We start from the raw sequence: 24,961 nt of genomic DNA on the forward strand, positions 1-24,961 counted from the left end.
AGGCATAGGACCAATGATCTCCCAAAGACGGTTTGAATTTCGCAGAATACAAACCACATCGAGGCGCGTATTTTGACCTGTCAACCAGCTTTGAGCAACGACAATCGATTTACCAGGTTCTCTATAACGCAAGTCCAGGATCTACGTTGATATGTTGAGCAATCCAACATGCTTGAAACCCCTCATGAAGATGGCATGGTTATCAGGGATTTGAACGTAGGAGTTATACTTTTTCACCTTCTTCCACGTCTCACCTGCCTTTCCAGATATTCACCATTTGAACCTCAAGATGGACTTCGCCGCTCTGCTTCTTGTCTCAAGTTCAAAAGGAGCCTCTCCCCAACTCCATTCAAGCGCTGAGCCCACTCCTTGTCAATCTTCCTCCCTGTTGTGACCATGGTCATTGGCGGCATGATGATATTCATTAGATCGTCGAGTGACGCTTATTTCGTCAAGAGTGACGATAAGTATAAACCAAACAGGGGTGGGATCTACATATCACAAGGCCTGTACTCGAGGGCACAAAATACAGTGTTATACAATGGGAAAGCCAAACCGCGAAGCGAAAGGACTGCACCCATGCGAAGATCGCAAACAAGTCACATGGAGGAAACAAGGTCAGTTATGCCTCGAACAATTCCAAATCCCTCCGCTCCGTCGATGTTCTAACACAAATGCATTCCTCTCCAACCCCATACTAGGCTCCAGACTGTTCTTTTTGCGTGGTGTCAGCATCAACCGGAAGCAAGAGTGTCCTCCGTTCAAAAGTCCACCCCAACTTCAGAGCCTCGGGTTGGAAATCAATCACCACACACGGAACAAAGTTCGTGTAAATTGGAACTGGCTCCGCCGCCTTCATCTTCTTTCTCGAAAAGAAAGAAAATATGGATGTTTTCCAATCACGAACCTCCACTCCCTTGTTCTTCACCTTCCACAGCGAAGAAAGCTTGACAGACATTTCCTTTGAAGCTATTCCTTTGTTTTTTTGACCTGGATGATGGAATTCAACAATGGGCAATTCAAAACTATCAGTAGGGAGGTTCAAGCCACTGAGGAATCCCCTGTCACTTCTGAAGTATGTCCATTTGGCGATGTTGTCTTGATTCCAACTGTTTATCTCGTGCTGGTATCTTGTATATCCAGAAGTCATTCCCACCTTGGTGCTGTTGCTGTGACCAATAAATCCAAATGTGTCGAAGGGTTGCTGAACAGTTGAAAAGGAGGAGGGATCGTGGCTGTCAACACATATGTTTGTATATTGGAGGTGATAGTGTGGCTTGGTGCCAGCATCTGGCCCTTGAAGATCAACATTCAAGAACTCAACATTTGTGGAATGAGGGCCTTTCTTTGATTTTGGCTGGACCTATGATGCCAAAGAAGGACATTGATATTGGTGACATGTAAATTATTGAGAAAAAGAAAGAACACACCTTAAATGTGAAAGCACCCGCAATTTTTGAAGTTTCATGTAGAGATTGGCCCATGACCTCGGTGATAATTTCGAATTGAATCTGAGGCCTAGGACTTGGGAGGACATCTGGGATCTGGAAATTTCGGCAATTCGCCGAATCGCCGAATCGCCAAATGATCGGACTTCCCTTCTTGCCAAATCAACACAACGCCAGCGTCAACCTCTCTATGAACTCTGACGTTCTCCCTATGGCTCTTCAAGTCATCAGCAGTGCTCGGCGACACGATCTCTCATGGAGGGTGTAGATGACGGAAATGGATAACAGAAAGGATCAAAGCAGCGACAACTGTGAGTATTTTAACGATACCTGACAATGATGCGGCTCACCTGGCACGGAATCCTACAGAAATGTTGTCTGCGCAGCGAACCTGGGGGCGCTGTTATACGCTACTACGATGGGTGAGTCAGGCTGCATGAGCACCATCGTGTCCTGCAAGGAGCACGACCACAGTAAACACGACATTTACGACATTTGCGAGACAAATGAAGGTAGCGAGGTGAGCATGAAAGCTCTAGCAACCCGACTTCCTTCATCATTCTTGGTTATAGACCGCGTTACAAATGTACTGTCAAGCGTACAAACAGGCTCCTGTTGGTCAAGCTCACGCACTCCTGCGCAAAGATCGACGTCCAGACTCTATCCTCAACATTCTCACTGACTATATCCCACAAATTACACCAGAGCAAAACTCGAAGGATCCTGCCTGTGTGTTTTGCCTGGCGGAATTCTCCCGCCTTTTATCCCGTTTACGAGGAGTGCGATGAGAGAAGATGCTCACTGCCTCCCCCTCTCATTCCGCCGTCTCTCTCTTTCTATGGTGCTGCTTTTGCAATTTCCCAAGGGGGTGCTGGGATTTAAATCCCGGACCAGGGGCCGGTTGGTTGGTTCGGCCGCCAGGCCGCTAATTTTTTTTTTGACATACCAAAATTTCAGTGCAAAATGATGAGACAGTGCTCAGATAACTGCCAGAATGCATGAGCTTGAATATATTGGGTCTATCTGCATATAAAGAAGCAAAAAACTAGGTCTAAGATAAGATAGGACTTGGAATTGAGATCACATGTTGTGAAATACCTTTCTGTACAACAAACTTGAAGCTTGCTGCCCAAAAACAGCAGGCCCTTACAGTGACTTACTTTGATTCAGTAGCAGGCAGCTCAGTAGTTTGATTTCAACAATGAATTGCTCAACGGGGAGCTCAAAAAATGGGTTTTCACGGCCTGCTGGGCATTGAGTGATGGAAAAGAGAAAAAGCCGGCACGTGGATGACATCATATTTCCTAAAATGGACGTGTGCCTGATTACGTTGGGTGGTTGGTTCAGCCCAAGTCTCGCTAAAAATAATTTCGACGTCCGGTCCTTATTTTAAATCCCGGCACCCCCTTGCAATTTCCTCCATCTAATTCCAGCACTGCATCGTTCAGCTGCAGCTGCTTCCCGCCATCGCCTTCGTCGTGTGCCACCGCCGCCAACCGCTGCTAGAGAACCTTGAATCTGGGGGACACTGAAATTGGTAGAAGGAGGAGGATAGACGGATGCATATACAGGCTCGCCATATCCGCCGCCCACTCTCACCTTCGTAGACATTATAAATTTTGTGTGCTTCCAATCACTTTGAACTTTGTTACATGGCGGGTATGTTAATATTCATCTTCTCATTGAATGTGCATTTCGATGTACATTCGCCTTAGAAATTTAAAATCAACGTGTTGTGCGAAACGGCGAACTGCCGAATTGCCGAAATTTCCAGATCCGAGATTTTTTGGGACTTGGACTGGTCCCTGGCTGTGGGTCCAGACCATTGCTGGATTCTTCCTGCTCTGTACACTCCTGTGTTTTATCCTTTGCCTTTTTGCTACACTTTCCACCACCAGTCATATGAGCAGAACTGCTGTTGCAAGTGATGGCCATATTGGTCTTGGTTTTTGACAACTCTTTCTCCTGATTGACTGGGAGCTCTTTGACCTCCTGGGAATTTGCCATATGAAGACATCTTGTGCTGTTGTACTCAAATGAATCATTGCCCCTGTTGACATGATCTTGAACAAAATCATTGTAAGTTTCCCAAACTTTGCCATCTTGTCCAAAGACTGGTGTTCGAAAAAGACCCTGTGGCATTCGGACAACCCCAGGGAAAGGTGACAAGATCTTGCCAATCTTTTGTATCATTGAGCAGTCACCTTCAATCTTGAGGTCTTTCAGAATAGTGATAATTACTTCTTGACAATAGCCACCACCACGACAGAGCAGCTCTTCATCAAATCCAACCTGAAACATCAGGAGGTCCCTTCGCACTCCAAAGTCAAGGAGAATCCTCTCCAGGGCATGCATATTCAATTGAAGGTGGTGCTTAGCATCACTTGCAACAAGGACTGTAACTGAACATTGGGGAGAGGCAAGAACAGGTTGTTGGTGAATCATCACAGGTGAGGTTGTGTCCAAGTTGTGTCAGCCATCTTGGGATTCAAACTTGGGGCATAATTTGTAACACCATGTGATCAGTGTGAATCTGTCGGAAATTTCCCTGGCGCCTAATAAGGGTTATTAGGCACCCAAGGCACCTGACGTCTAATAATGGCTTACAATTTTGCAGTTAATTTATTAAGTTTGAGGTCAACCTGATTAGATCAGATTATCAGGCCTGATAAGGCTGAGGTGCCTTCACAAGTTGGTCCTGACTTTCTAATAGGAATGGAAAATTATATTAGTCGAAGTACCTACTTACTTCGACCACATTATGCTAGTAGGTTGTATATCATATTACTATTAGTTACTTGTATGTTTAACTGGTGCTGCACTCGGGATTCGAACTCTGGACCTTACCATTATTTGTTATATTTGTACCTGTTACTGGACTTCTTCATAGTTACCACTAAGCCATTCGACCGTTAAATAGCAAGCAATGTCGGTCTACTATAAGCCATTAGGACACACTAGCTGCAAGTAGTAGGAACAAATGTCGCCGCTCGTGTTAAAACGAAAAAACAACACATTTAATTGATAATCGGAGTATTCTACAATGGAAGATATACTCCTAAGTAACGACCACAGCTAACTAACTTGCAAACTGCATCCGACGAGGGAAATCAACGGCGCTTCGTCGTTCCTTTCTTTCCACGGGTGGTGCGCTTCTGAGGCTGTTCAGCGGCGATCGGAATGACAGGTTCAGTGGAATTGATGGAGCTAGGTGCAGCTGCAGCAACCTGTCGCCTGTTTGCGGCGCGGCGTGGCAGCGGTTTGACGGGCTCTGTCAAATTATCCCCTGGACCTTGCACAGCTTCGAGATTTTCCGAGTCCGTCCCTTGGGAATCAAACGCTGTCGCCCCAGTGTTTAAAATGGACATGATGGAGGGACTGGAAACGGGGGGTGGAGCCACAGGAGCGGGATGAATCCGATTCCCCGATGGTTGCGACCCAATTGTGTTTGGCGCGCTGGAGGCTGAATGCTGGTGGGAGGGAGATTCTTGGACATGAAGTTGACGAAGAAATTGTGAAATCTCCTCGTCGTCGTTTCCGTTTCCGTTTGTGTCGTCTTCAAATTCCTCCCCAGACTCCGAAGCTGGATGCACGTTGGGGAAAAGTCTTGCATCCCAAATCCTGTAAAGTTGAATGATTGCTGATGAAGATTCCCGTGAAAGTGTCAAGATCTTTTTGTATGCGTCAAAGTCGGCAAAATAACCGATCCCAGTCACATTGCCAACCCCCGTTCCTGTGAGTTCAGTATCCATTGACATAATGAAGCAAGCCTGTGAATGAAATATCAATAAAAAAGTGATAGGTGTTTGAAAACGAAATCATACCAGGGTTGCGACACAACAAATTAGGCCAGCTGTAGTTCCAGACTCTGAACGAGAAGCGTAAGGGCTGTTTGACCGCAGGATCGGCAGTGCATCACCAAATATCGCACTCGGCCTGTAGATAATTAAAAGCGCCACCTGACCATAAAGATAGTAAATCAGAATTTGATGAAAGTAATATGAGAAAATATACCTTGAGCAAGTATTCACTGCGGAAGAGGAGTGTTGTATCCGAAGTGTCTGAGTTTTCGAAGAAAAAAGGTGGCAAGCGTGGGTAACGTGTGCTCACTGTCTTGCGGCTCGCATTGTACCCAAGCAAGGTATTGATGGTTGAGTTGGTTGAGCGATTGAATTTACGCAAGAAAATGTCAGGAGTAAGGCCGAAAATTGTGGCAGCATTTTTGCGCAGGCGATCGATGATGCTTGAACGGCTAGAAGACAATTCTTTCATGAACTGTACGATGTTCAGCCCATCCCAAAGATTTGAAAGGAATTAAATACGAACCTTTGTCGCAAAGTCGCTGTGACTTTGCATATAATCATGTAGGCGCTCGGGAACGCAATCATACAGTTCCATGGTCGCACCAAGCTTCAGGTTATCGTCGCTTGAAAATCTTTCAGCGCTATTTGATTCAAATGATGGTTTTGGATTGCGGAAATCGTCGGCGCGGACCCAGGGTTGATGGAAAAGCATGTATATCCGGGCGAGCTTGGCAATCTCTTGATCCGCACTCAACAACTCTTCCGATGCTCCTACCTTTTGGCCGCCTTTCTTCACTTTGGCAGTGGCTAGCTCCAGCTTGAGCTCAGAGATAATGCGCTGTGCATCATTGATTTCTCTGTGCGCATCTCGAAGAGCCTGTCATTATAATTGAAGTTTAAATAAAATGTGCATTGATAAGCAAGTAGCACGTACCTCTTTCAATTCATCCGTAGTCATGCTGTCATACATCAACGCAGTACAGTCACGCTGAAGTCGTGATGTGGTAGCGGTGCCAGAAGAGATGGAGCTTGTTGCAATTGAAAAAGACATGTGTTCGAGTGTGTAATGGGAGCGGATGACCAGCAAAAAAAAGTCTGGAGGACCATCGCATTTTATTTAGAAGTTCGGCAGTCTTTGCACAGCCCACTGGGTAACAAATGAAAAGAACGAGCTTGATCGGCCTGTTGCTCTCTGACTACAGGTGAAATTTGACGTAAATAATGGTTAACACAATGTGTTTTTAATCACCGTGCTACACGACTGCTCAGATTTGTGCAAGCCTTACCACAATTGCTATATTTACATATTCCGCAACAGACTCGAATGAAAATGATGGATGGTGTGGAATTGCAGATTGGTTCACTCACGGCACTTCTTCTTTTCATTCATTTTTCGCTTCTTTTTACATTTTACAAACTCTTCTTACTTCTATTCCAGTCTCAGGTTCATTTTTCTAGGTTATGAAGAACATTCAGAAGTGTCTTTGTGAATGCGCATTGAATGCGCATCAAATGCGCGATCGAGCAACTTTGTGCATTCCGGCAACTTACTGTAGACAACTTGATGGATGACATCATCATCGGCAACTCATTCAATTGGTTTTAGGAACCGCTTGAGTTTTTGTTTTTGTACACTCAGACTTTCATTTCATTCTTTTTGCTTGTAAGTTCTGTCATGTATAAAAGGTGCTCCCCCATGGAGTACTTCTTGAGTCTTTCCCCTTCACTTGTCATATTTCCACCACCTGTCTCATGGTCATCAAGCAATGTCCTTGAAAATGCTACATCTTTTTATGTAAACCCATTCTCTGATAGATTTCCATACTCACATATCTCTTAGATAGCCTTTTAGAGCAATCATACCAATTCAGACAATTCAAACAATGTTTTCAATGATGATCTTGATGATCAAGATCCAACAAAACCATGGCTTGCTGAGTTCCACAAGTAGTATCTGTTTTGTTACAGTTATTAGAAGATATTCCTGTTATTATTTCACAATGAAATTGTGATATATAGGAAGCCTTTCTTCATACCTACATATTCAAATTGTTTTCAGAGCAATGGACTATTAGTGTGGTGGTCATTTGCATGAATATAGTAGTTCCTCAATGTCTCATCATCCAATGTTCCCACAACTTCAAACAGAAATTAAGCTCTTGCACTTGCTCTTATCCTTCCAAAAAATGTGTGAAGCACTTCTAAAAGGCATAAGACTGCCATACAAATTATAAACCAGAGGATTGTAGGAGAAACTTCAGATGAGTGAGATGCATTCTGTTAATGTCCCATCATCCCATGTTCCCACAACTCTAAACAGAAATCAAGCTCTTGCACTCATTCTTATCCTTCCAAAAATTGTGTGAAGCACTTCTGAAAGGCATAAGGCTGCCATACAAATCATAAACAAGAGTATTGTCATCCCACTATCACTATCCTTAATAAAGATGCACAAATACTACCACCCTCTTTTGATAGTTCTTTCCTTGTCTTTGTTTCACCCTCCCTCATCCATAATTGAACATGTAACTTGTTCTGCTACTCTAGAATTCTGCTCTGTGTATGAGTGGCAAAGTCTTCAGCCGCAACCACAGATCAAAATCAACAACATCAACAACAAGGTACTCATCACCATACTCTGCACCATAATCCTTTGAAATAAGAGCCCCGCGAACAATTGATTCCACAGAGATAAAGCAGCTTGAAAGCCTTGGACACAACCGAAGTCTTGTAAAGCGTAGTTCCCGATCACGTCCACGATTGGTTAGAGAGGGTGGAAGATCAAGGGGAAGAATGAGAGCCAAAAAGTACTTGGTTGACTTGACTTCACAACTGAAAATACACAATAGCTGAGCAAAGATGAATTTCTTGCTGTCAATTTTGACAACAACATAGTCATAGCGCTCTTTGTTGTGGAATTTTGGATTCACTCTGAGCAAATCTGTTGTCAGAGACCAATCAACTGTTGACTCATAGTTGACCCGAAGATATTGGTATGGGAAGATCTGAAAAATTGAGTGAATCTGTGTGGTTGAGTGTAAACAAAACTTACATTTTCATCTTCATGAAGTTGTATTTGATGCCCAAAGTATTTTGAGAAGAATTTGGATAGCTTCTTTCGAAAATCTTGAAATGCAAAATCTTGAGCCCCTCGCTGCTCCATGTCTTTGAGTGTAATCTTGGAAGTTGGAGAGCCAAGAGAGACATGTTTGCTGCCAATTATATCCTTCTCAACCACCTCCTCATTGGAGTCTTGTGCCTCATCAAGAGTCTCCAGTTTCGTGCGTATGATTGTTGCAACCAGATGGGATTGATTGACTTCAAGAATCTCAAAGGTAATATTTTAAATTGCTGGAAACAATATTCTGAACATGATGATCATACCTGTGATTCAACATTCTTAAAATTGGTGTGAAACTTGTAGGCTGATTTCAATGAACCATGTGACTTTTCACTTGGCTTCGTATTGTAGTTTCGAGTAGCACCCTTGTTCTGGATGTCATCAAAAACATGCTGATGGCTGTGAGCTTTGGGAAAATTCCATGATTTTTCGGTATTCATGGGTATATATTCCTGATGTATTGATAGGGAGGTGGTGATATGCTCTAAATATTTGCACTCACATGTAGTAATTTTTCAAAGACAAGTAGCTCAGCCCGACCAGCCGCAATAGTTGATTCAGTATGTGTCATTAAAGAAACATACATGTCCAGCTCCAGATAACTTCGAATAAGCTTGAGAAGATGGAAGCCTTGTTTTGTTACATCTTTGGACAGAATGTTATGGGCTGCAAATACTATAATCTGATGGAGCATCATTATCAGTGTCATTAAAGAATGTAGTTGAGTGACCTTGGATATATCCTCATATTTTGAGCCATCTGCAAACTCTGTCTTCATCACAGCACTAAAATGGTTGAGGCCACTCCAAGGGGGCATTTCATCAAATCTATGTTTGATGGTACCAGGTCAAATCAGATTGAATAGCAGGATTTAGGAACATACTGCATATCAAGCAACTTAGCAGATGCTTTACCAAGCTCATTGATGATCATTTTGAATTCAGATAACAAATGGTCTGAGAAAAGACCACCATGGTATGCATGAAGGCGATCAAATGAAAGTGCTTTGTGTATATCTGAACCATGGCACATCCAGAAGACATTCTAAAACATAGAACAAAATTTATATATGAGTCAACTGATGAATCTGGCCTGACACACCTCAGCATCACGCAAACCATGACTTTTGAGAAGTTCCTCCTTGGGGCCAGATGCCAGCTTCTGTGCAGTGAGATAGATTTCTTGCATATTTTTCATAGTCCGCTCAGGAAATATTGTTGACAAATTGGTCTGCTGATCAGCAGGAACAAGACAGATTGGACATGGAAAGTTGCCTCCTGCCCCACGAATTAAGGAAATCATACACCTTAGAGATATATTAGCAAATAGGTAATGAGATTGCTTTAAAGAAACATACTGCTCTTCATAATCAGCAGATGCAATCAAAATAAACCAGAATATATGCCGTGCAATGCTATCAGCACAATTGGTAAATGTGTAACCTGTTTTGAGGTACTTTCGAATAGAATCCAGAATGTGGAAGAATGCCTTATGCCAGACAACTCTCTTGAAATTGACATATCCTTTTTTTCCTGTTTCTCCAGCATCTTCATCCACCTGTATTCATGAATAGTCAGCATCTGATCTGCACGACTTTAGAAATATGGCCTTACCACTGGAAGTAATCCAAGCACTCTCCCACCTGCAATGCCTGTTCCATTTCTGATCCTGACATTGAAGTTGGCAGGGTGACCAATTACTGGGTAGCCTTTGACAGAGCCAAATGATGAAAGGCGTGTCTTATCTGCATAAATGACCATGCAGAAAGGCAATGCACCTTGTGGAAGGGATGACTAAAAAAATACATAGTCACTGTCAAAGTTGACTTCCACACACACAAGATTGTACCTGAATTTGCCACCAGGTATCAGCAGTCCATGGTTCATCAATAAATCGTTCAAATTTTGAACCATTAAACTTGTAGTGACGTTCAGCATGCCAATGAAATTGGGAAATGAGACCTGGGTCTTCAAGAAGTTCACGAGTCCAGTCAAACAATGAGTAAGTCCAAACATCATGTGGAACCTCTTTCTCTTTATAAGGGACAGGGACAGTGATTTTTGAGAACTGAAAATATTCAGATTATGTGCATCAAGTGAAGGAATTGCTTACACCAGATGTGCGTGCCATACGAGCATTTTCCCATACACATTCCAAGTCAGTGCTGTTTTCCAATGTAAATTCAGATGGCCTTTGAATGCATTGGTGTATGAGTGAGAGCAGCTGGTTGGTTTGAGATTTATTCATATGGGTATTCAGAATCAATTCTGCAATCTCGAAATCAAGGCGTGATCGAAATGGTCTCCACGGTTCTGGATCAACTGGCATATTAGCTGTGCCTTCAGAAGATGTGGTATAATCCTCAAAGTGATAGACATGAGTAGGTTTCCCACTCTGTGGATGGTATTCAACCTTGATATCATCAAGGATGGGGTCAATTGTAACAGGATTGGTGGTTGGTGACATGTTATCATCAAGATCTGCAAAATAGAGATTTTAGAAATGGGTTCAAGACAGCATGTGAGCTTACTAGGGATATCACTGTCAACAATTGGGCCATCTTGTTGCTCCAGTAAGGCTTGTGTATGCAGGTTAACTGTGAACTGTTGTTCTTTTTTTTTGTAATTACTCACGAAGTTGTGCAGAATTTTGACTGCTCGAAGCATTGCTAGCAGATTTTTGTAATCCTGGGGTGAATGAAGCTATTTGACAAACAAGTAAACTGAATGCCCAAAAGGAGCACTGTTTCTCCTACACAATAAGCCTTCACGGCGGACACGATCTTCAAATGCCTTCTCTGATGCATCAGTCTCTCGAGGTTTGGATTTACATGACCGTTCGTGACTTGCGATGCCCCTCGAAGCGAAATTGTTGCCACAGTACTGACAAGAAACTTTTCCAGCATCCATTCTGGTACTTCCTTTGCCTTTGGGAGCCATAATCTGCAAGCTGTCGAAGGGAAAGCAAACGCTTGCATTCCTCACTCGCGATCTTATCAGTCGTGATAACCCTGGACCCCGTTCTAAAATAGGGCCAAACCTTATCATGCTTGGCGCAACATCGTGAGCAAGGGGGTGGCGGAATGTGGAAAAGAGACCAACACTCGTTATTTTTTTTTCAGAGTCCTGCTTGACACCCCCCTACCCCTATCTTCCTAATCAAGTATGTTTTTCCCATGCTTATGTTTTCAGAATTTTTTTTCTACATAAAACGCGAAAACATTTGACAAATCTCACGGCGCACGCACCTGGCAGCCTGTTTTGCAACCTCGTGCTTTGCACATCACCCAACCACAGTTCTCTCTTCCTTTTCCCCTGCCATGAGACTCGAGGGGTATTTTGTTATATGGTTTTCTGGTTAAAAAAGCTGAGGACTTCTCTTTCTTTTGTGGGGGTTGCGTGTTGGTGGCCTTGTTCTCTCTGCATGTTTTCGAGTCTCGATGCATGTTCAAGTTACTCATCCCACCGGCACCAACATGCACATCTATATTACACTCTGCACAATAAAGCTGTTGGCCATAATTTGACTCTTACAGCCGTTTGCATAAGTCATTGAACACTTCGATTTTTTTTGCGTCGTCACGTGCCAACTTTCCCGTAGCCAAACAAATGATTGATCGAGTAGATAACGCGCGCTCTACCATCGCACTCATCATGGCTCCTTCGCTTTCAAAGGATCTACGCGATAGGGTGGTGCAATGGCGCATTCAGAACAACTGGTCATACCGAAAGCTGGCTGACATGGCTGGCTGCTCAATCGGCACAATCGCCAATATTTTGATGTACCACCGCGTTTATGGAACCTCAACAAACCCATACAGAAAGCGTACCGGACGGCCACGATTGCTGGATCACGATGACTGCGCATACATCGATACACTGCTGAACCGGGATCCCACTATCTATCTGGACGAGATTCAGGATAAGCTGGTAGAGGATCGTGATACAGATAGAAAATACCTTGTTCGAGGTGAGTGTAGCTCAGGTAGGAGTCTGGGACTCGATTATGGACGAAAGTGAGCGGGCAAAGGGAGAGGAGTGCAGTAGAGCGCGCATTATCTCAACGTTATCTACTCGATCAATCATTTGTTTGGCTACGGGAAAGTTGGCACGTGACGACGCAAAAAAAATCGAAGTGTTCAATGACTTATGCAAACGGCTGTATTTCAACCTCAATTAGCAATAGTACCCATGGTCTATGTTTTTGTTAAATTCATTACCGTGATTTCTTCGCCAGATGTTGGGTTGCTTCTCGCTGTCTACTATGGCCAAGTAAGTATCTACGGCAGCTAGGACATCTACTAGAACGATCCAACGTCACAACAGGCAGGTCACTGACCACTTCTGCCACCAAATTGATGGGTGTCACTTTTTTTTCCCGGCCTTCGGCCAAGCACCCCCCCCCAACCCTTGGTTCGGGATCCACGTCCCGCTACCCCCTTGATCGTGAGAGGAAAATGCCCTCTGATCAGGCCTGATGATACCGGTAATCTACATTATAAGGCCGGTGCCTTATCAGGCAGCTGGGAAATTTCCGACATGACCTGCCACTTCGCCTAAGACTGGCGAAATGTTCGCCTTATTCTTTTCACCTATGTTATACGACACATCATCTGCCTTAACACCTTACGAAGGCAGCGCTTTGAGAGCGCAATTGAATTACCTCCCCGTGTCGTCGCATCATCCGAAGGTCTCTCCGCCAGCTCCCCTCGCTCATCTCCTGTTCCATCGTCACATGATGCCCACATCATCCCCACCTCCTGTCAACATCAATTTCTATGGAACACTACATTGTTGAATCCAAGCTGGATTGGATGCTCTCCTGACTCTGGGTGGAGGGAAATGGAATTAAAATTGGGTTTTGGGTGTGTATGCGAAGGCTTGGCTTTCGCCATGTACGTTCCCTGCTCTTTCCAAAACAACGACTGACAAACTCTGGTTTAGGTACTACTCCAAGCCTTAACTTTGCAACTGTCATCGCTTCTGGATTGATGATCTGGAAGGGGTTGTGCATTACCAACTTTAAATCGCCCATAGTCGTTCTCAGGTCCGTCCTCCTCCTTCTTCCCAGATATTTCCTTTCCATCTCAAAGTCTCTCCCTCCAAACCTTCAGCGGTTCAATGGAACCGGCATTGTACTGCGGCGACCTCCTCTTCCTCACGAACTCCGTCTCAGAACAATACAAGAGAGGTGATCTAACGGTATACAAGATCCCCGGCGCGGACATTCCCATCGTCCATCGGGTGCTGGAGACGCACGACGTTCCACGTAAAGATAGGAAAGCGAAGGAGGCTGGGGAGCCATTTGGTGTCAACGAAGGGTGATAACAATTATGTGGACGACTTGGAACTTTATCAAGGGCTAGAGTGGCTTGAGAGGAAGCATACAGCGGGTCAAGTTTGAGGGTGAGTGTTGTTAATTGTGTTTTTTTTGGGCGTGAAGACTAAATTACTCCGTCGCTCTAGGTTCTTGCCGTATATGGGATACGTCTATTGCGATGGTGAGTACCCGAGGCGTTTCTGCTTCTGCACTTCTCAATTCTCTCCTCTAGAACGACTTTCCACAGTTGAAATACGCATTACTTGGTGTCCTGGGTCTCCTCGCTTTGTTGCAGAGGGAACGATGACTCCCATTCTTTGTGTAACAGAAAAACCCATTGTCAGGTTATAAACTTTGGATTTTAGATCTTTTTTCAGGCGTTTGGTTAACTGAAGTAACCTATTTAGCGGGACGCGAATAAAGAACTAAATCTGACTCAGCAAGGCGAATTGACGTTGTTTTCTTGATTTGTTCTCAGCCTTTTTTCATTGAAGCCAACTGTAAAGCCACGACATCATGTCCACAAGATCCGCATCGCTCTCGGCTTTGTTGCTGAATGCTCGACTTCATCTCGTAATTCAGGGAGTTTGAAAGACGGAGATTTTAGCTGATCGTTCCCCAGAGAAGGCATCCTTTATCTAGGAGAACGCATCTTTCAGCAATTGACAAGCTTACGAATTCGTGGTGAACTTTATTCTCCCTCTGTCTGTTATCACACACCATTTTAGGCTTGGACAAATTCGTCTTGTATGCCTTTCAGGGTGAAGATGATTAAGAAACGACTTTGCATATAGGATATTTGCTATGTAAGTTGACTTGTGTTCTATCAAGCTTGGTCTCATATCTGCTTCCCAGGTTCTTGCATGAATATTCAAAATCACGCCGATGACTACATGGTGTCGTTGCAACTCGCCAAGGCGTAGGATAAACCAATTTCCAAGGACGTTTTGGATTCTGCCGAGTATAATCAACATCGAGGCGCGTGTTTTGACCTGTCAGCCAGCGTTGAGCAATGAAAAACGACCTACCAGATTCACAAGTAACGCAAGCCCAGGATCTACGTTGACATGTTAACCAATTGCGACATGAAACTTCTCACCAAGTCGGTGTCATTAGCAGGGATTTGTGCATAAACCTGCGGTCCCAGGAACAGCTAGAGTTACACTCTTCCACTTTCTTCCACGTCTGACCTACCTTTCCAGATATTCACCAAAGAGCAGCCTCAATGTTGCGGTACAGCTCTGACATCCATCACCACTTGAGTCTCACGGCGGACTTCATCACTACGCTTCTCATCTCAATTTCAAAAGGAGCCTACCTCCAACTCTAGGCTCTGAACTCTTCCCCACATCGAAACTCCTTGTCATGTATGTTCTTTTGTTCTCCAGGGTCTGGTGCATGCGGACTCCGTGGCTCTATTGGCATTATACTCGTCGTTCCGTTCTCAACGCTCGATAGCGATCAGCAATTCTTTGGTGAATCTCAAACAACGAGAACACGTTGCTGACAATATCGCTACCGCCACCAACCCACCTCTTAGATGTACTGCGAACTGCTCGACTTCATATGCGTGCCGTACTGGTCGGACAAGTAAGTTTCTGGCCATTACCACCTGTTCCCTTTTTTTCAAATGCGTCCCCCAAGGTTTAGCAGACCTGAAAGACAGCTGATTTTAGCCACTGCACCTTGCACGCGGCTGTCGATGCTGCGGGCTTGTGATCCCTCTGTTCAGAATCATGTGGCAAGCCCAAGATGGCGTATGGGCAGAATTACCACCTGTTTTCCTTTTTTCAGGTGCGCCCCCAAGGCTTACAGGACCTGAAAGACGGCTTATTTTGGCCACTTTCCCTTTACTTTCTTCTTCTGTAAGGCTGGAGAATGTGCAGGCTGTCAAATCTGCGGGCTCATGACCTCGATCTCTGTTCAGAATCATGTGGCAAGCCCAAGATGCGTATGGGCAGACATAGCTCACTGTCCAAACTTCGATCCATCTTATTCTCGCGTTGAATCCAAGATAAGGGAGGAATACAACTTTAACAAAATGAAATACGCCGCTGTAGAAGAAATCTTGCCAGGTACGGTGACTCGCGATTTATTGATCGAATGTTTGGGCTCACAGTATCTAGGTGCTTTGTAACAGGACAGTAGTCTGTGCGACATCTTGCTAGCTACTGGTCTCATGATAAAGTTGGCGCTCGCATCCATCTCAATATAGAACACAATCGTGACACTGCATTCTGTCGTGATGCAACTTGCCAAGGCCGTTTTTGATTCCTATCAACGCCGACTTCGATCGACATGACCCCTGCAAGCCTCAATGTGCGCCATATTGGTCGCCCAAACTGGTCCTCATAACGGCGTTCATTACGGCGGCAAGATATTTCACACCCCATGAACACGCCTCTCTCCAGCTGAACTAACTCTTCTCCACACAACAATGGAATCCGCTCGTAGCCGCCAGATCCAAAGGCTCATGCTCCTATCGATCTTCCTCTCCGTCGTGACAATGGCCATCGACGGTGTGACGATATTCGTGGAATCCTTCTTCATCATTCCTGGTGCTGGAGTGTTTACGGTCGCACATCATGTCACCGTTTTAGCACTGACACAAAAGCAGAGAAAGCGCAATGCAGCCATTGCCACCACCACCACCACCACCACTCCCACTCCAGCCACTCCAGCGACGATCGCTGCTGATCTGGACGTCACAGCAAAACTCGGCACCATCGTCTGCGCATGGCTCCTGTTTTTGACCTGGCTTGCAGCAGTAATTATGATGGGTATCGTCATTGCGATAGTGGTCCGTAGTCATGATGGACCGGGCATAGGGACACTGATTCCGGCGCTGGTGTTCGCTGTGCTTGAGGAGGGGGTGATGTTGGCGATCGCTATCAAATGCACGAGGGAACGGAGGAGGGGAGGGGCTGAGATACGCGCGAGGTTCGAAATTATCAAGAGGATGTCGGCGCAACCCAAGGCTCTTGTCGCTCCGGAGTCATGTTGAGCCTGGTTCAACGAAGTTCATGATCACTTTCAATGCGGTGTTTGTTGGCAACCTCTTACGACTTCGTACCTTCTCTCGCAGTCGGCTCTATTGTCATTGTACTCATCTTTCCGTTCTCAACGCTCGATACCGATCAACAATTCTTTGGTGAATCTGAATAAGAGCATGTTGCTGACAATATTGCTACTCCCACCGAACCTTAGATGTACTGTGAACTGCTCGACTTCATATGCGTGCCGTAGTGGTCGGACAAGTAAGTCTCTGGCCATACCACCTGTTTTCCTTTTTTCAAATGCGTCCCCCAAGGTTTAGAAGACCTGGAAGGCGGCTGATTTTAGCCACTTTCCCCTTACTTTCTTCCTCTGGAAGACTGGAGAATGCAACTTGCACTCGGCTCTCAAATTTACGGGCTCATGATCCCGATGTCTGTTCTATTCAGGCAAGGCCAATGTCATGGCATTGGATTATCCGATATCTTGAAAAGTGGTGCCACCAATCTAAAATGGAAAGGAAGGGGGCGGGGTGGAAACTTGAGTCGACTGACGGCACAGGGTCGTCTGCTTTAGTGAAACTTATGGGATTACTGTAGCTGCTGGTCTCAGAGCACTTTGGCGCCCGCATCCATCTTGATTCTTGTTATAGACGATTTCAGCATAGACAACCACAACAGCCAACAGTGACACTGCATTCTGTCATGATGCAACTCGCCAAGACCGTTTTAGATTCCTATCAGTATGACCCCCTGTTGCTGTAAGCTTCAATGCTGTGTGTGCACCACTTTGGTCGCGGAAACCGGTCCCACACCGCTAGAACCTCATAACGGCGTTCATTACGGCGGCAAGATACGCTTCACACCCCATGAGGCCTCCCTCCAGCTGAACTAACTCATCTCCACACAACAATGGAATCCACTCGTAGCCGCCAGATCCAAAGGCTCATGTTCCTATCAATCTTCCTCTCCGTCGTGATAATGGCCATCGACGGTGTGACGATATTCACGGGATCCCTCTTCGTCAGTCCCGGTGCTGGAGTGTTGACGATCGCACATCATGTCACCGTATTAGCACTGGCACAAAAGCAGAGAAAGCGCAATGCAGTCAATGCAACCACCTCCTCCACTCCATCTCCAACCACTCCCACGACGATCGCTGCTGATCTGGACGTCACAGCAAAACTCGGCACCATCATCTGCGCATGGCTCCTGTTTTTCACCTGGCTTGCAGCAATAATTCTGATGGCTATCATCATTGCGATAGTGGTTCCTGATAGTAATGGACCGGGTATAGGGACGTTGATTGCAGCGCTGGTGTTCGCTGTGCTTGAGGAGGCGGTGATGTTGGCGATCGCTATCAAATGCACGAGGGAACGAAGGAGGGGAGGGGCTGAGATGCGCGCGAGGTTCGAAATTGTTAAGAGGTTGTCGGCGCAACCCAGCGCTCTTGTCGCTCCGGCGGAGTCATGTTGAGGGTTCAAAGTTCATGCATTCGGGAGATACTTCCTCCTTTGGATTGTAGGTTTTGTTGTAATCATGTATACTTGTACTTCTTGGATCAGATGCTGTATTAGCCTGTATTAGCACATGCATATGTACCGCACAATAGATTTGAATGGTAATGGGCGCTATTTCTCGTTCTCTACCCATGGCTGGGCTAGCATCGATTACTCACTTAAAGTATTGAACGCGAGTGCATGAGTCGAGAATGATTCGAGTCGAAGACTGCTACATCAGGATTCGTACGTCTGGGGCGCGCCAGACCAGGAATAGCGAGAAATTTTCCAATAACTACGTTGAATGTGTGAGGGTCGAGAAGAAGAAACGGGCGAGATAGTAGCGAACCTGTAATACCACCAAGAAGCAATGTTACGGGCGAACCATCTAATGTGAGCGGGTAAGGCTGTAGGCTATAGTATACCTCAATTAGCAAGCCCTCCCAGTTTACAGAAAACATTCAACATACCCAGTAGGGTGCCTCCTCAATATTGTGGTGTGTCATGACGAACGGGAAAGTGGTCAACTTTCCTGGGAGGTTTTTGATATGTTCTTCCTGCTCTGCGAAAGGGAAAAGAGCTCAGGTGGGGTTTGCGTAGACGGCAGTGGACAATATCCCGTACGTTTCGACACCTTCTGAAGGCCATCTTCGTCCAACAATCTGAGCTGTTCCTCAGAAATAGTCGGGATCTACACATGTGTCAACTTTCCCAGCATATCACAGTAGAAGAGCGAAGAAAACCAACCTCGTCATGCAAATGCTGCACGAGTGGATCGGCGAACGCTTTGAGCAGCTCTCGAGTTTTCTCACCATCATATTTCTCAGTCCCGATGAAAACTTGGTTCATATACTCCTCCAATACGTCCATTCCAGCGTGGAGAGCCTCATGCTGTTCCCTGTTGTGAGCCATATCCAATTTGGTCTGGAAAAACGGAAAAATAATCGATTCTTCGTCATGGTGGTGGTCATGGACCGCGGCCAAGAAACACAGAGAGTATCCAGCGAATGCATGCTCGTCTTCGGGTTTCACAAGGGGTGCGTTTCTCCAGATCGAATTCATGGCACGGATGAAGACATTGTGAATAAGAATCATGTCATAGGCCATATACGCCGCCAAATCGTCAGAGACGACGGCGAGGAATGGAGCATTAGGAAGGGAAATGAGAGGGTATGGGTTTTCACCATCAGAGACAGACATGTCTGAGTTGTCAATTGGGGATTGGACCTGAGGTCGAGCCTGGTCATCCTTTTATAACATAGCTGCAAAACGATCAGCTCCCGTTTTACGAAGATGGAAGTGGGATGAGTAAGATGAACGGGACCCATTGAGACGTGGAGAAAGCTGTCAACACTTGGTCAACACGTCGATAAACCTGCCGTTCCTCTAACAGAAGGGCGAGCTTGTCGGATAGGGTCTGCTGTATTATTAGTACTTTCGTATAAACTGAACGAGGGATACTTACCGTCTTCTGTGTTTGTCCCATAGCTTGCGAAAAGTGCGGGGCAGCACAAACAAAAGCAATCTGAACATTTCGAATGGCAGCTGCCAAATCCATTATATGAACATGTCGATGGTCCTCCTTCTTGCCTCCTCACTTCGGGCCAGAGATCTGATCCTCCGCCAAGAATGCACCCTTTGCAACGGTAGCCTAAGTCGCAGAAATATAGAATTATAGCGTCGAACGAGAATATATGAGGTTGAAATAAGCCAAGTTGACAGTGTCTATATTATTATGCTCCATATTTCTGAGGATCGCCAGTGCGGGTGTAGGGAGAAAATTTCCAATAACTACATTGAAGACGTGAGGGCTAGAAAGGGGATGACGGACGATACAGTGGCCTACCTGTAATGCCAGAAAGGAGTGATGTTACGAGCAAGCCATTTGACGGGGGTGGGAACTGGAGGCTAATTTACATCTGAATTAGCGGGGTCTACACATTCAGGCGAAGAAATAAGTTTACCCAGTTGGGTGCTTCTTCGAAATTGTGATGCGTCATGATGAACGGGACAACCGTAAACTTCCCTGGGAGATTTTTGAGATGCTCTTCCAAGTCTGGCAAAAGGGAAGCTTGAGGAACACAAGAGAAATACAGCACGTATCGCACACCTTTCAATGTCCTCTGAAAACCTTTTTTATCGAGTGATCTCAAACGCTCTTCTGAAATAGTCGGAATCTATGGGCATGTTTTAATTTCTCCGAAATTCATTGTAAAAAGTACAAGGATGCGAACCCACCTCTTCGTGCAAGTGCTCCACAAGCGGATCAGCAAAAGCTTGAAGTAGCCCACGAGTCTTTTCGCCACCGTATTTCTCCTCCCCATTGAAGACCTGGGTCATGTATTGCTCAAATGGATGCATGCCAACTTGGAAAGCCTCATGTTGCTCCAGATTGTGGCTCATATCAAGCTTAGTCTGGAGAAACGGGAATAGAAACATTTCTTCACTATGGTGGTGAGAATGGATCGCGGCCAAGCAACAGCGAGTATATCCAGCAAATGCGACCTCGTCTCCAGGCATTACAAGGATTGAGTTTCTCCAGATCGAGTTAATGGCGCGGATGAAGACGTTGTGAATGAGAGCCATGTCGCAGGACAAGTACGCCGCCGGGTTATTTGAAACGGTGGCGAGAAAAGGGACAGTAGGAAGAGAAATAAGAGGGTATGGGTTTTCAGCATCAGTGACAGACATGCCTATGCTGTGGAACTGGAGTCGTAGTAGCTCCTTTTATGATATGCGGTCCCATTTGCCAAGCTGGAATGACGCGCATCTTGGTGATGTGGAGGAGAAAGGCCTGGTGCTTGTAGATTGTCGGAACGAAATGTCAAATCTGCGTCAGATGCAAGGGGGTGGCGGGAAAAATCCCGAATATGTAGATATAGGGTCGGAAGGGAGGATGGAGCTCGTTGTGAGGTTGATCGAAGTCGCGACTCAGAAGAAAGAAACTTTTGGTAAACAAACTACGAATGCGCAACCAAGTTTGAACCGACCAAATCCAAGGCGTCCTCTAGGTCATCGTTACTACATACATACTCTACACTTCCATGATTCGTCTCATACTTGCAACCAGATCAAATTCATTACACCGACCAGGTACTTCCTCACCGCAAAACAAGTCTTCGCAACTCACTAGCGCAACGCCACACGAATGACGCGATCCGAACTATTCTGACGCGATTTTTGGCCTGAGAGCCATATAATTCGGTGCGCAAAACGGTCGGACGAAGTAGGCAGAGATAATCGATGGGACAGGCAAAGGACAGAAAGACAGCGTGTGGAGGCTTCATAAATTCCAATATTGGAAGTTACATTCGGGCCGCACTCCAATATCATTCTGAGCTTTCGCGCATGCTCAATTCAGCCTGTTTATGATGCTAATTTTTCATGGGCATCCAGGTGCTCACCAGCATCTTCCCGCTTTCCAATGGACATCTAGTTCTTCATGTATTCATCATTGCCGCACAAGCATCTGCACCACATTATCAATACGAAACGTAGCGCACTCTACATCATCTTCTATGTGAACAGTCGCTTACTGAAGGTGTTGGCTTGAGTCATGAGCATCGGCCGGAAAAGTACTGAACAGAAGTTGATGTCTATTGCATCAAGCACCATACTTTTGAGGAAGGCCAGCACGGGTATAGGGAGAAAATCTCCAGTAACTGCATTGAAAACATGAAGGGACGGAAAGAAGATAAAAAGCGGACAGTGGCGAACCTGTAATGTCTGAAGGGAGCAATATTACGAGCAAACCATTTGATGGGGGCAGGAATAGCAGGCTATTCCGCGTCGGGATTAGCAAGTCCAATCAGTTTAAGCAAAGAAACAGCTCAACATACCCAATTTGGTGCCTCCTCGAAGTTGTGATGTGTCATAACGAAGGGAAACACCGTCAACTTCCCTGGAAGATTTTTGATATGTTCTTCAAATTCTGCGAGAAAAACTTCGGTGCGATGTACAAAAGAGTTTAAGTTGAAGATTTCACGCACCATCCATCACCTTCTGCAGACCATCCTTATCCAGTAATTTTAAACGCTCTTCAGATATGGTCGGAATCTAGAACACGCGTTAACCTTTCCAAAACTCAATAAGAATGGACGAAGATGAGACCTCACCTCTTCGTGCAGATGTTGCACAAGTGGATCAGCGAAAGCTTTGAGCAACACTCGAGTTTTCTCCCCATCATAGTTGTCCTTCTTATTGAAGACGTGGTTCATGTACTGCTCAAAGGTATCCATGCCAGCATGGAAAGACTCGTGCTGCTCCAGGTTTTCACTCATATCGAGCTTTGTCTGAAAGAACGGGAAAAGAAACGTTTCTTCGCCATGGTGATGAGCATGGAGGGCGGACACGCAACAGAGGGAGTATCCGGCGAATGCAACTTCGTCCGCAGGCTTCACAAGGGGTGCATTCCTCCAGATTGAGTTCATGGCACGAATGAACACGTTGTGAACGAGAGCCATGTCGATGGGCAAGTACGCCGCTACGTCATCGGAGAGGGCAAGAAAAGGAACGGTTGGAAGGGAAATAAGAGGGTATGGGTTTTCAACATCAGAGACAGACATATCTGTGTTGTGAGGAAGTTGGAGAAACTCAAGGGGAGCTCTGTCGGCTTTTTATGATATCCCTGGGCGGTAGGAATCAGCGCCCATTTGTTGCGACCAGAATAACCAGCGTCCTAATGATGTTGATGGAAAGGTGGAGGCCATGGCGGTTAAAAATTACTCGACTTGTGCATATCAGTTTGCAGCGGTATTATTTTTAGACGTCTACCAAAGCCCGACAATCTCCCGACAACTCCGCCCAAAATATTCAACTCTAAATTCGTCTATGTATGTATCTCCTCCGCACTAACATACTCGAAGCTCTTCAAGCTTCAAGTTGCCTTAGAGTTGCAGATAGAAGAGATGCCTTTGCTCAAACTCACAAACAACCTCTGGGTTAGCGTGTATGCTCGCACCGAACAAGGTGTGGTTTATCATATGAACCAAGGTACGACTTCACATATATCGAAGTCTGTCTACGAGAGACTAGGTTTATCATGCAAGTCCTGGAATAAATCAGTACACCGGTTGGCGACAGATTCTATCGACGCCGCGACGCGTTAAATAATGTTGCGAGCTACGAGCTTGCCACTGGAGCGTGGCACAAAGTCTCTCTGAGCCAACTCTGAGCTCTCGCAATACTCAGTGGGAATTCGCAACCACCGCTCGCATAATGCCCAGCGCGGAAACCGCTCAGATTTACGGACTAGGGACTGTACGCGACGTGCGTTCACGAAACTGGGTTCCTCAGACAATCCGACACTTCACCTTGCGGAATCCCTCCAGGTTTTGGCCAACTGCCACTCCGAAGATGGCGATTGAGATTCGATACTCAGTTGAAGCAGACATGCCGCCTCAATTTCAAGCCTCCAAGGGAAATTGTGTGCTCGTCAAAACGGCACGAATTATGGGTCATCAATATTCAGCAAACCCATGATTTTCTTGCGTAAACGCTCACCACACTCATCGATCATCGTCATCAGCTTGAAAGTTTGAGGAAGCGACGTTCGAGTCACTTTCGTTGCGCTGTCTTTCTGTCCTTTGTCTCTGCGTATGTAACGCCATGTAATTTCTCCATGCACTTCGAAGAACTTTGCCGCACAACTATCTGCATCTGTATGTACGACACCATCGAAACAAATTGTAGGACACTGCACATCGTGCTCCACGACATTGGGCGCTCACTGGAAACGTTGACTGAGTCACAAGCATCCGGCGGGAATATATTATATATTGAGTCAAAAGCAAAATAAAGTCGATATTCTTGTATTAAGGGCTGTATTTTTGAGGGACGCCAGCGCGAGTATAAGGCGAAAATTTCCAGTAACTGCGTTGAAAACGTGAGCGGGCGGAAAGAAGATATAAGGGCGAACAGTAGCCAACCTGTAGTGTCTGAAGGGTGCAATGTTACGAGCAAACCATTTGATAGGAGCGGGAATACCAGGCTGATACGCCTCCGAATCAGCATGTCCATTCAGTTTGTGCGAAGACACAGCTCAACATACCCAGTTTGGTGCCTCCTCGAAGTTGTGATGTGTCATAACGAAGGGAAACACCGTCAACTTCCCTGGAAGATTTTTGATATGTTCTTCAAACTCTGCGAGAAAAAACGTCGGTGGGATGCAAAAAGAATCTAAGTTGAACATTTCACGCACCATCCGACACCTTCTGCAGACCCTCCTGATCCAGTAATTTTAAACGCTCTTCAGATATGGTCGGAATCTATAACGCGCGTTAACCTTGCCCAACTCAATAGGAATGGAGAAATATGAAAACTCACCTCTTCGTGCAAATGTTGCACAAGCGGATCGGCGAAAGCTTTGAGCAACGCTCGAGTTTTTTCCCCATCATATTTGTCCTTTTTATTGAAGACCTGGTTCATGTACTGCTCGAAAGCATCCATGCCAGCGTGGAAAGACTCGTGCTGCTCCACGTTGTGACTCATATCCAGCTTGGTTTCGAAGAACGGGAAAAGAATCGTTTCTTCGCCATGGTGGTGGTCATGGATGAGCGTCAAGCAACAGAGAGAGTATCCAGCAAATGCAATTTCGTCCTCAGGCTTCACGAGGGGTGCATTTCTCCAGATTGAGTTCATGGAACGGATGAACACGTTGTGAATGAGAGCCATTTCGCAGGACGTGTACGCTGCTAGGTCTTCATTGACGAAGGCGAGGTAAGGAACGGTTGGAAGCGAGATAAGAGGATATGGGTTTTCAACGTCGGAGGAAGACATG

General features: G+C 45.6%; 9 protein-coding genes across 9 annotated transcripts; 4 read left to right on the plus strand and 5 right to left on the minus strand.

The window, feature by feature from the left end:
* Nucleotides 1–1,584: 1,584 nt before the first annotated feature.
* Nucleotides 1,585–2,330, plus strand: LACBIDRAFT_293611 (uncharacterized protein; the record flags this gene model as incomplete). Its single annotated transcript, XM_001878779.1, has 5 exons — nt 1,585–1,671; nt 1,717–1,759; nt 1,880–1,968; nt 2,057–2,177; nt 2,314–2,330. The coding sequence occupies 5 exons, from the start codon at nt 1,585–1,587 to the stop codon at nt 2,328–2,330; spliced, it is 357 nt and encodes a 118-aa protein (XP_001878814.1).
* Nucleotides 2,331–4,558: 2,228 nt separating this feature from the next.
* LACBIDRAFT_317186 (uncharacterized protein) lies at nt 4,559–6,302 on the minus strand (the record flags this gene model as incomplete). Its single annotated transcript, XM_001878996.1, has 5 exons — nt 4,559–5,218; nt 5,273–5,407; nt 5,463–5,723; nt 5,775–6,128; nt 6,186–6,302. The coding sequence occupies 5 exons, from the start codon at nt 6,300–6,302 to the stop codon at nt 4,559–4,561; spliced, it is 1,527 nt and encodes a 508-aa protein (XP_001879031.1).
* Nucleotides 6,303–7,794: 1,492 nt separating this feature from the next.
* Nucleotides 7,795–11,281, minus strand: LACBIDRAFT_325339 (uncharacterized protein; the record flags this gene model as incomplete). The annotated part of the gene is made up of 13 exons (XM_001878997.1): nt 7,795–8,274; nt 8,304–8,579; nt 8,636–8,824; nt 8,875–9,199; nt 9,256–9,416; nt 9,474–9,678; nt 9,730–9,929; nt 9,986–10,165; nt 10,209–10,439; nt 10,485–10,852; nt 10,903–10,968; nt 11,006–11,074; nt 11,260–11,281. 13 exons carry the CDS (start codon nt 11,279–11,281, stop codon nt 7,795–7,797), a joined length of 2,772 nt encoding a protein of 923 aa, XP_001879032.1.
* Nucleotides 11,282–11,980: 699 nt separating this feature from the next.
* On the plus strand, nt 11,981–12,391 carry LACBIDRAFT_317188 (uncharacterized protein; the record flags this gene model as incomplete). Its single annotated transcript, XM_001878780.1, has 1 exon — nt 11,981–12,391. One exon carries the CDS (start codon nt 11,981–11,983, stop codon nt 12,389–12,391), a length of 411 nt encoding a protein of 136 aa, XP_001878815.1.
* Nucleotides 12,392–13,242: 851 nt separating this feature from the next.
* Nucleotides 13,243–13,998, plus strand: LACBIDRAFT_247942 (uncharacterized protein; the record flags this gene model as incomplete). The annotated part of the gene is given in 6 exon segments (XM_001878781.1): nt 13,243–13,418; nt 13,486–13,633; nt 13,656–13,769; nt 13,815–13,872; nt 13,886–13,887; nt 13,924–13,998. 6 exon segments carry the CDS (start codon nt 13,243–13,245, stop codon nt 13,996–13,998), a joined length of 573 nt encoding a protein of 190 aa, XP_001878816.1.
* Nucleotides 13,999–16,128: 2,130 nt separating this feature from the next.
* Nucleotides 16,129–18,193, plus strand: LACBIDRAFT_293613 (uncharacterized protein; the record flags this gene model as incomplete). Its single annotated transcript, XM_001878782.1, has 4 exons — nt 16,129–16,491; nt 16,938–16,948; nt 17,338–17,445; nt 17,614–18,193. The coding sequence occupies 4 exons, from the start codon at nt 16,129–16,131 to the stop codon at nt 18,158–18,160; spliced, it is 1,029 nt and encodes a 342-aa protein (XP_001878817.1). The 3' UTR covers nt 18,161–18,193.
* Nucleotides 18,194–18,706: 513 nt separating this feature from the next.
* Nucleotides 18,707–19,741, minus strand: LACBIDRAFT_317192 (uncharacterized protein; the record flags this gene model as incomplete). Its single annotated transcript, XM_001878998.1, has 4 exons — nt 18,707–18,874; nt 18,931–19,410; nt 19,508–19,600; nt 19,649–19,741. 4 exons carry the CDS (start codon nt 19,739–19,741, stop codon nt 18,707–18,709), a joined length of 834 nt encoding a protein of 277 aa, XP_001879033.1.
* Nucleotides 19,742–21,787: 2,046 nt separating this feature from the next.
* Nucleotides 21,788–22,748, minus strand: LACBIDRAFT_317193 (uncharacterized protein; the record flags this gene model as incomplete). Its single annotated transcript, XM_001878999.1, has 5 exons — nt 21,788–21,845; nt 21,901–21,962; nt 22,023–22,114; nt 22,173–22,239; nt 22,299–22,748. The coding sequence occupies 5 exons, from the start codon at nt 22,746–22,748 to the stop codon at nt 21,788–21,790; spliced, it is 729 nt and encodes a 242-aa protein (XP_001879034.1).
* A 1,248-nt stretch (nt 22,749–23,996) lies between these two features.
* LACBIDRAFT_325344 (uncharacterized protein) lies at nt 23,997–24,960 on the minus strand (the record flags this gene model as incomplete). Its single annotated transcript, XM_001879000.1, has 5 exons — nt 23,997–24,054; nt 24,111–24,172; nt 24,233–24,324; nt 24,383–24,449; nt 24,508–24,960. 5 exons carry the CDS (start codon nt 24,958–24,960, stop codon nt 23,997–23,999), a joined length of 732 nt encoding a protein of 243 aa, XP_001879035.1.
* Nucleotide 24,961: the final 1 nt, after the last annotated feature.

Source organism: Laccaria bicolor, genomic scaffold (assembly GCF_000143565.1).
Source record: "Laccaria bicolor S238N-H82 LACBIscaffold_7 genomic scaffold, whole genome shotgun sequence".
NCBI lineage: Eukaryota > Fungi > Basidiomycota > Agaricomycetes > Agaricales > Hydnangiaceae > Laccaria > Laccaria bicolor.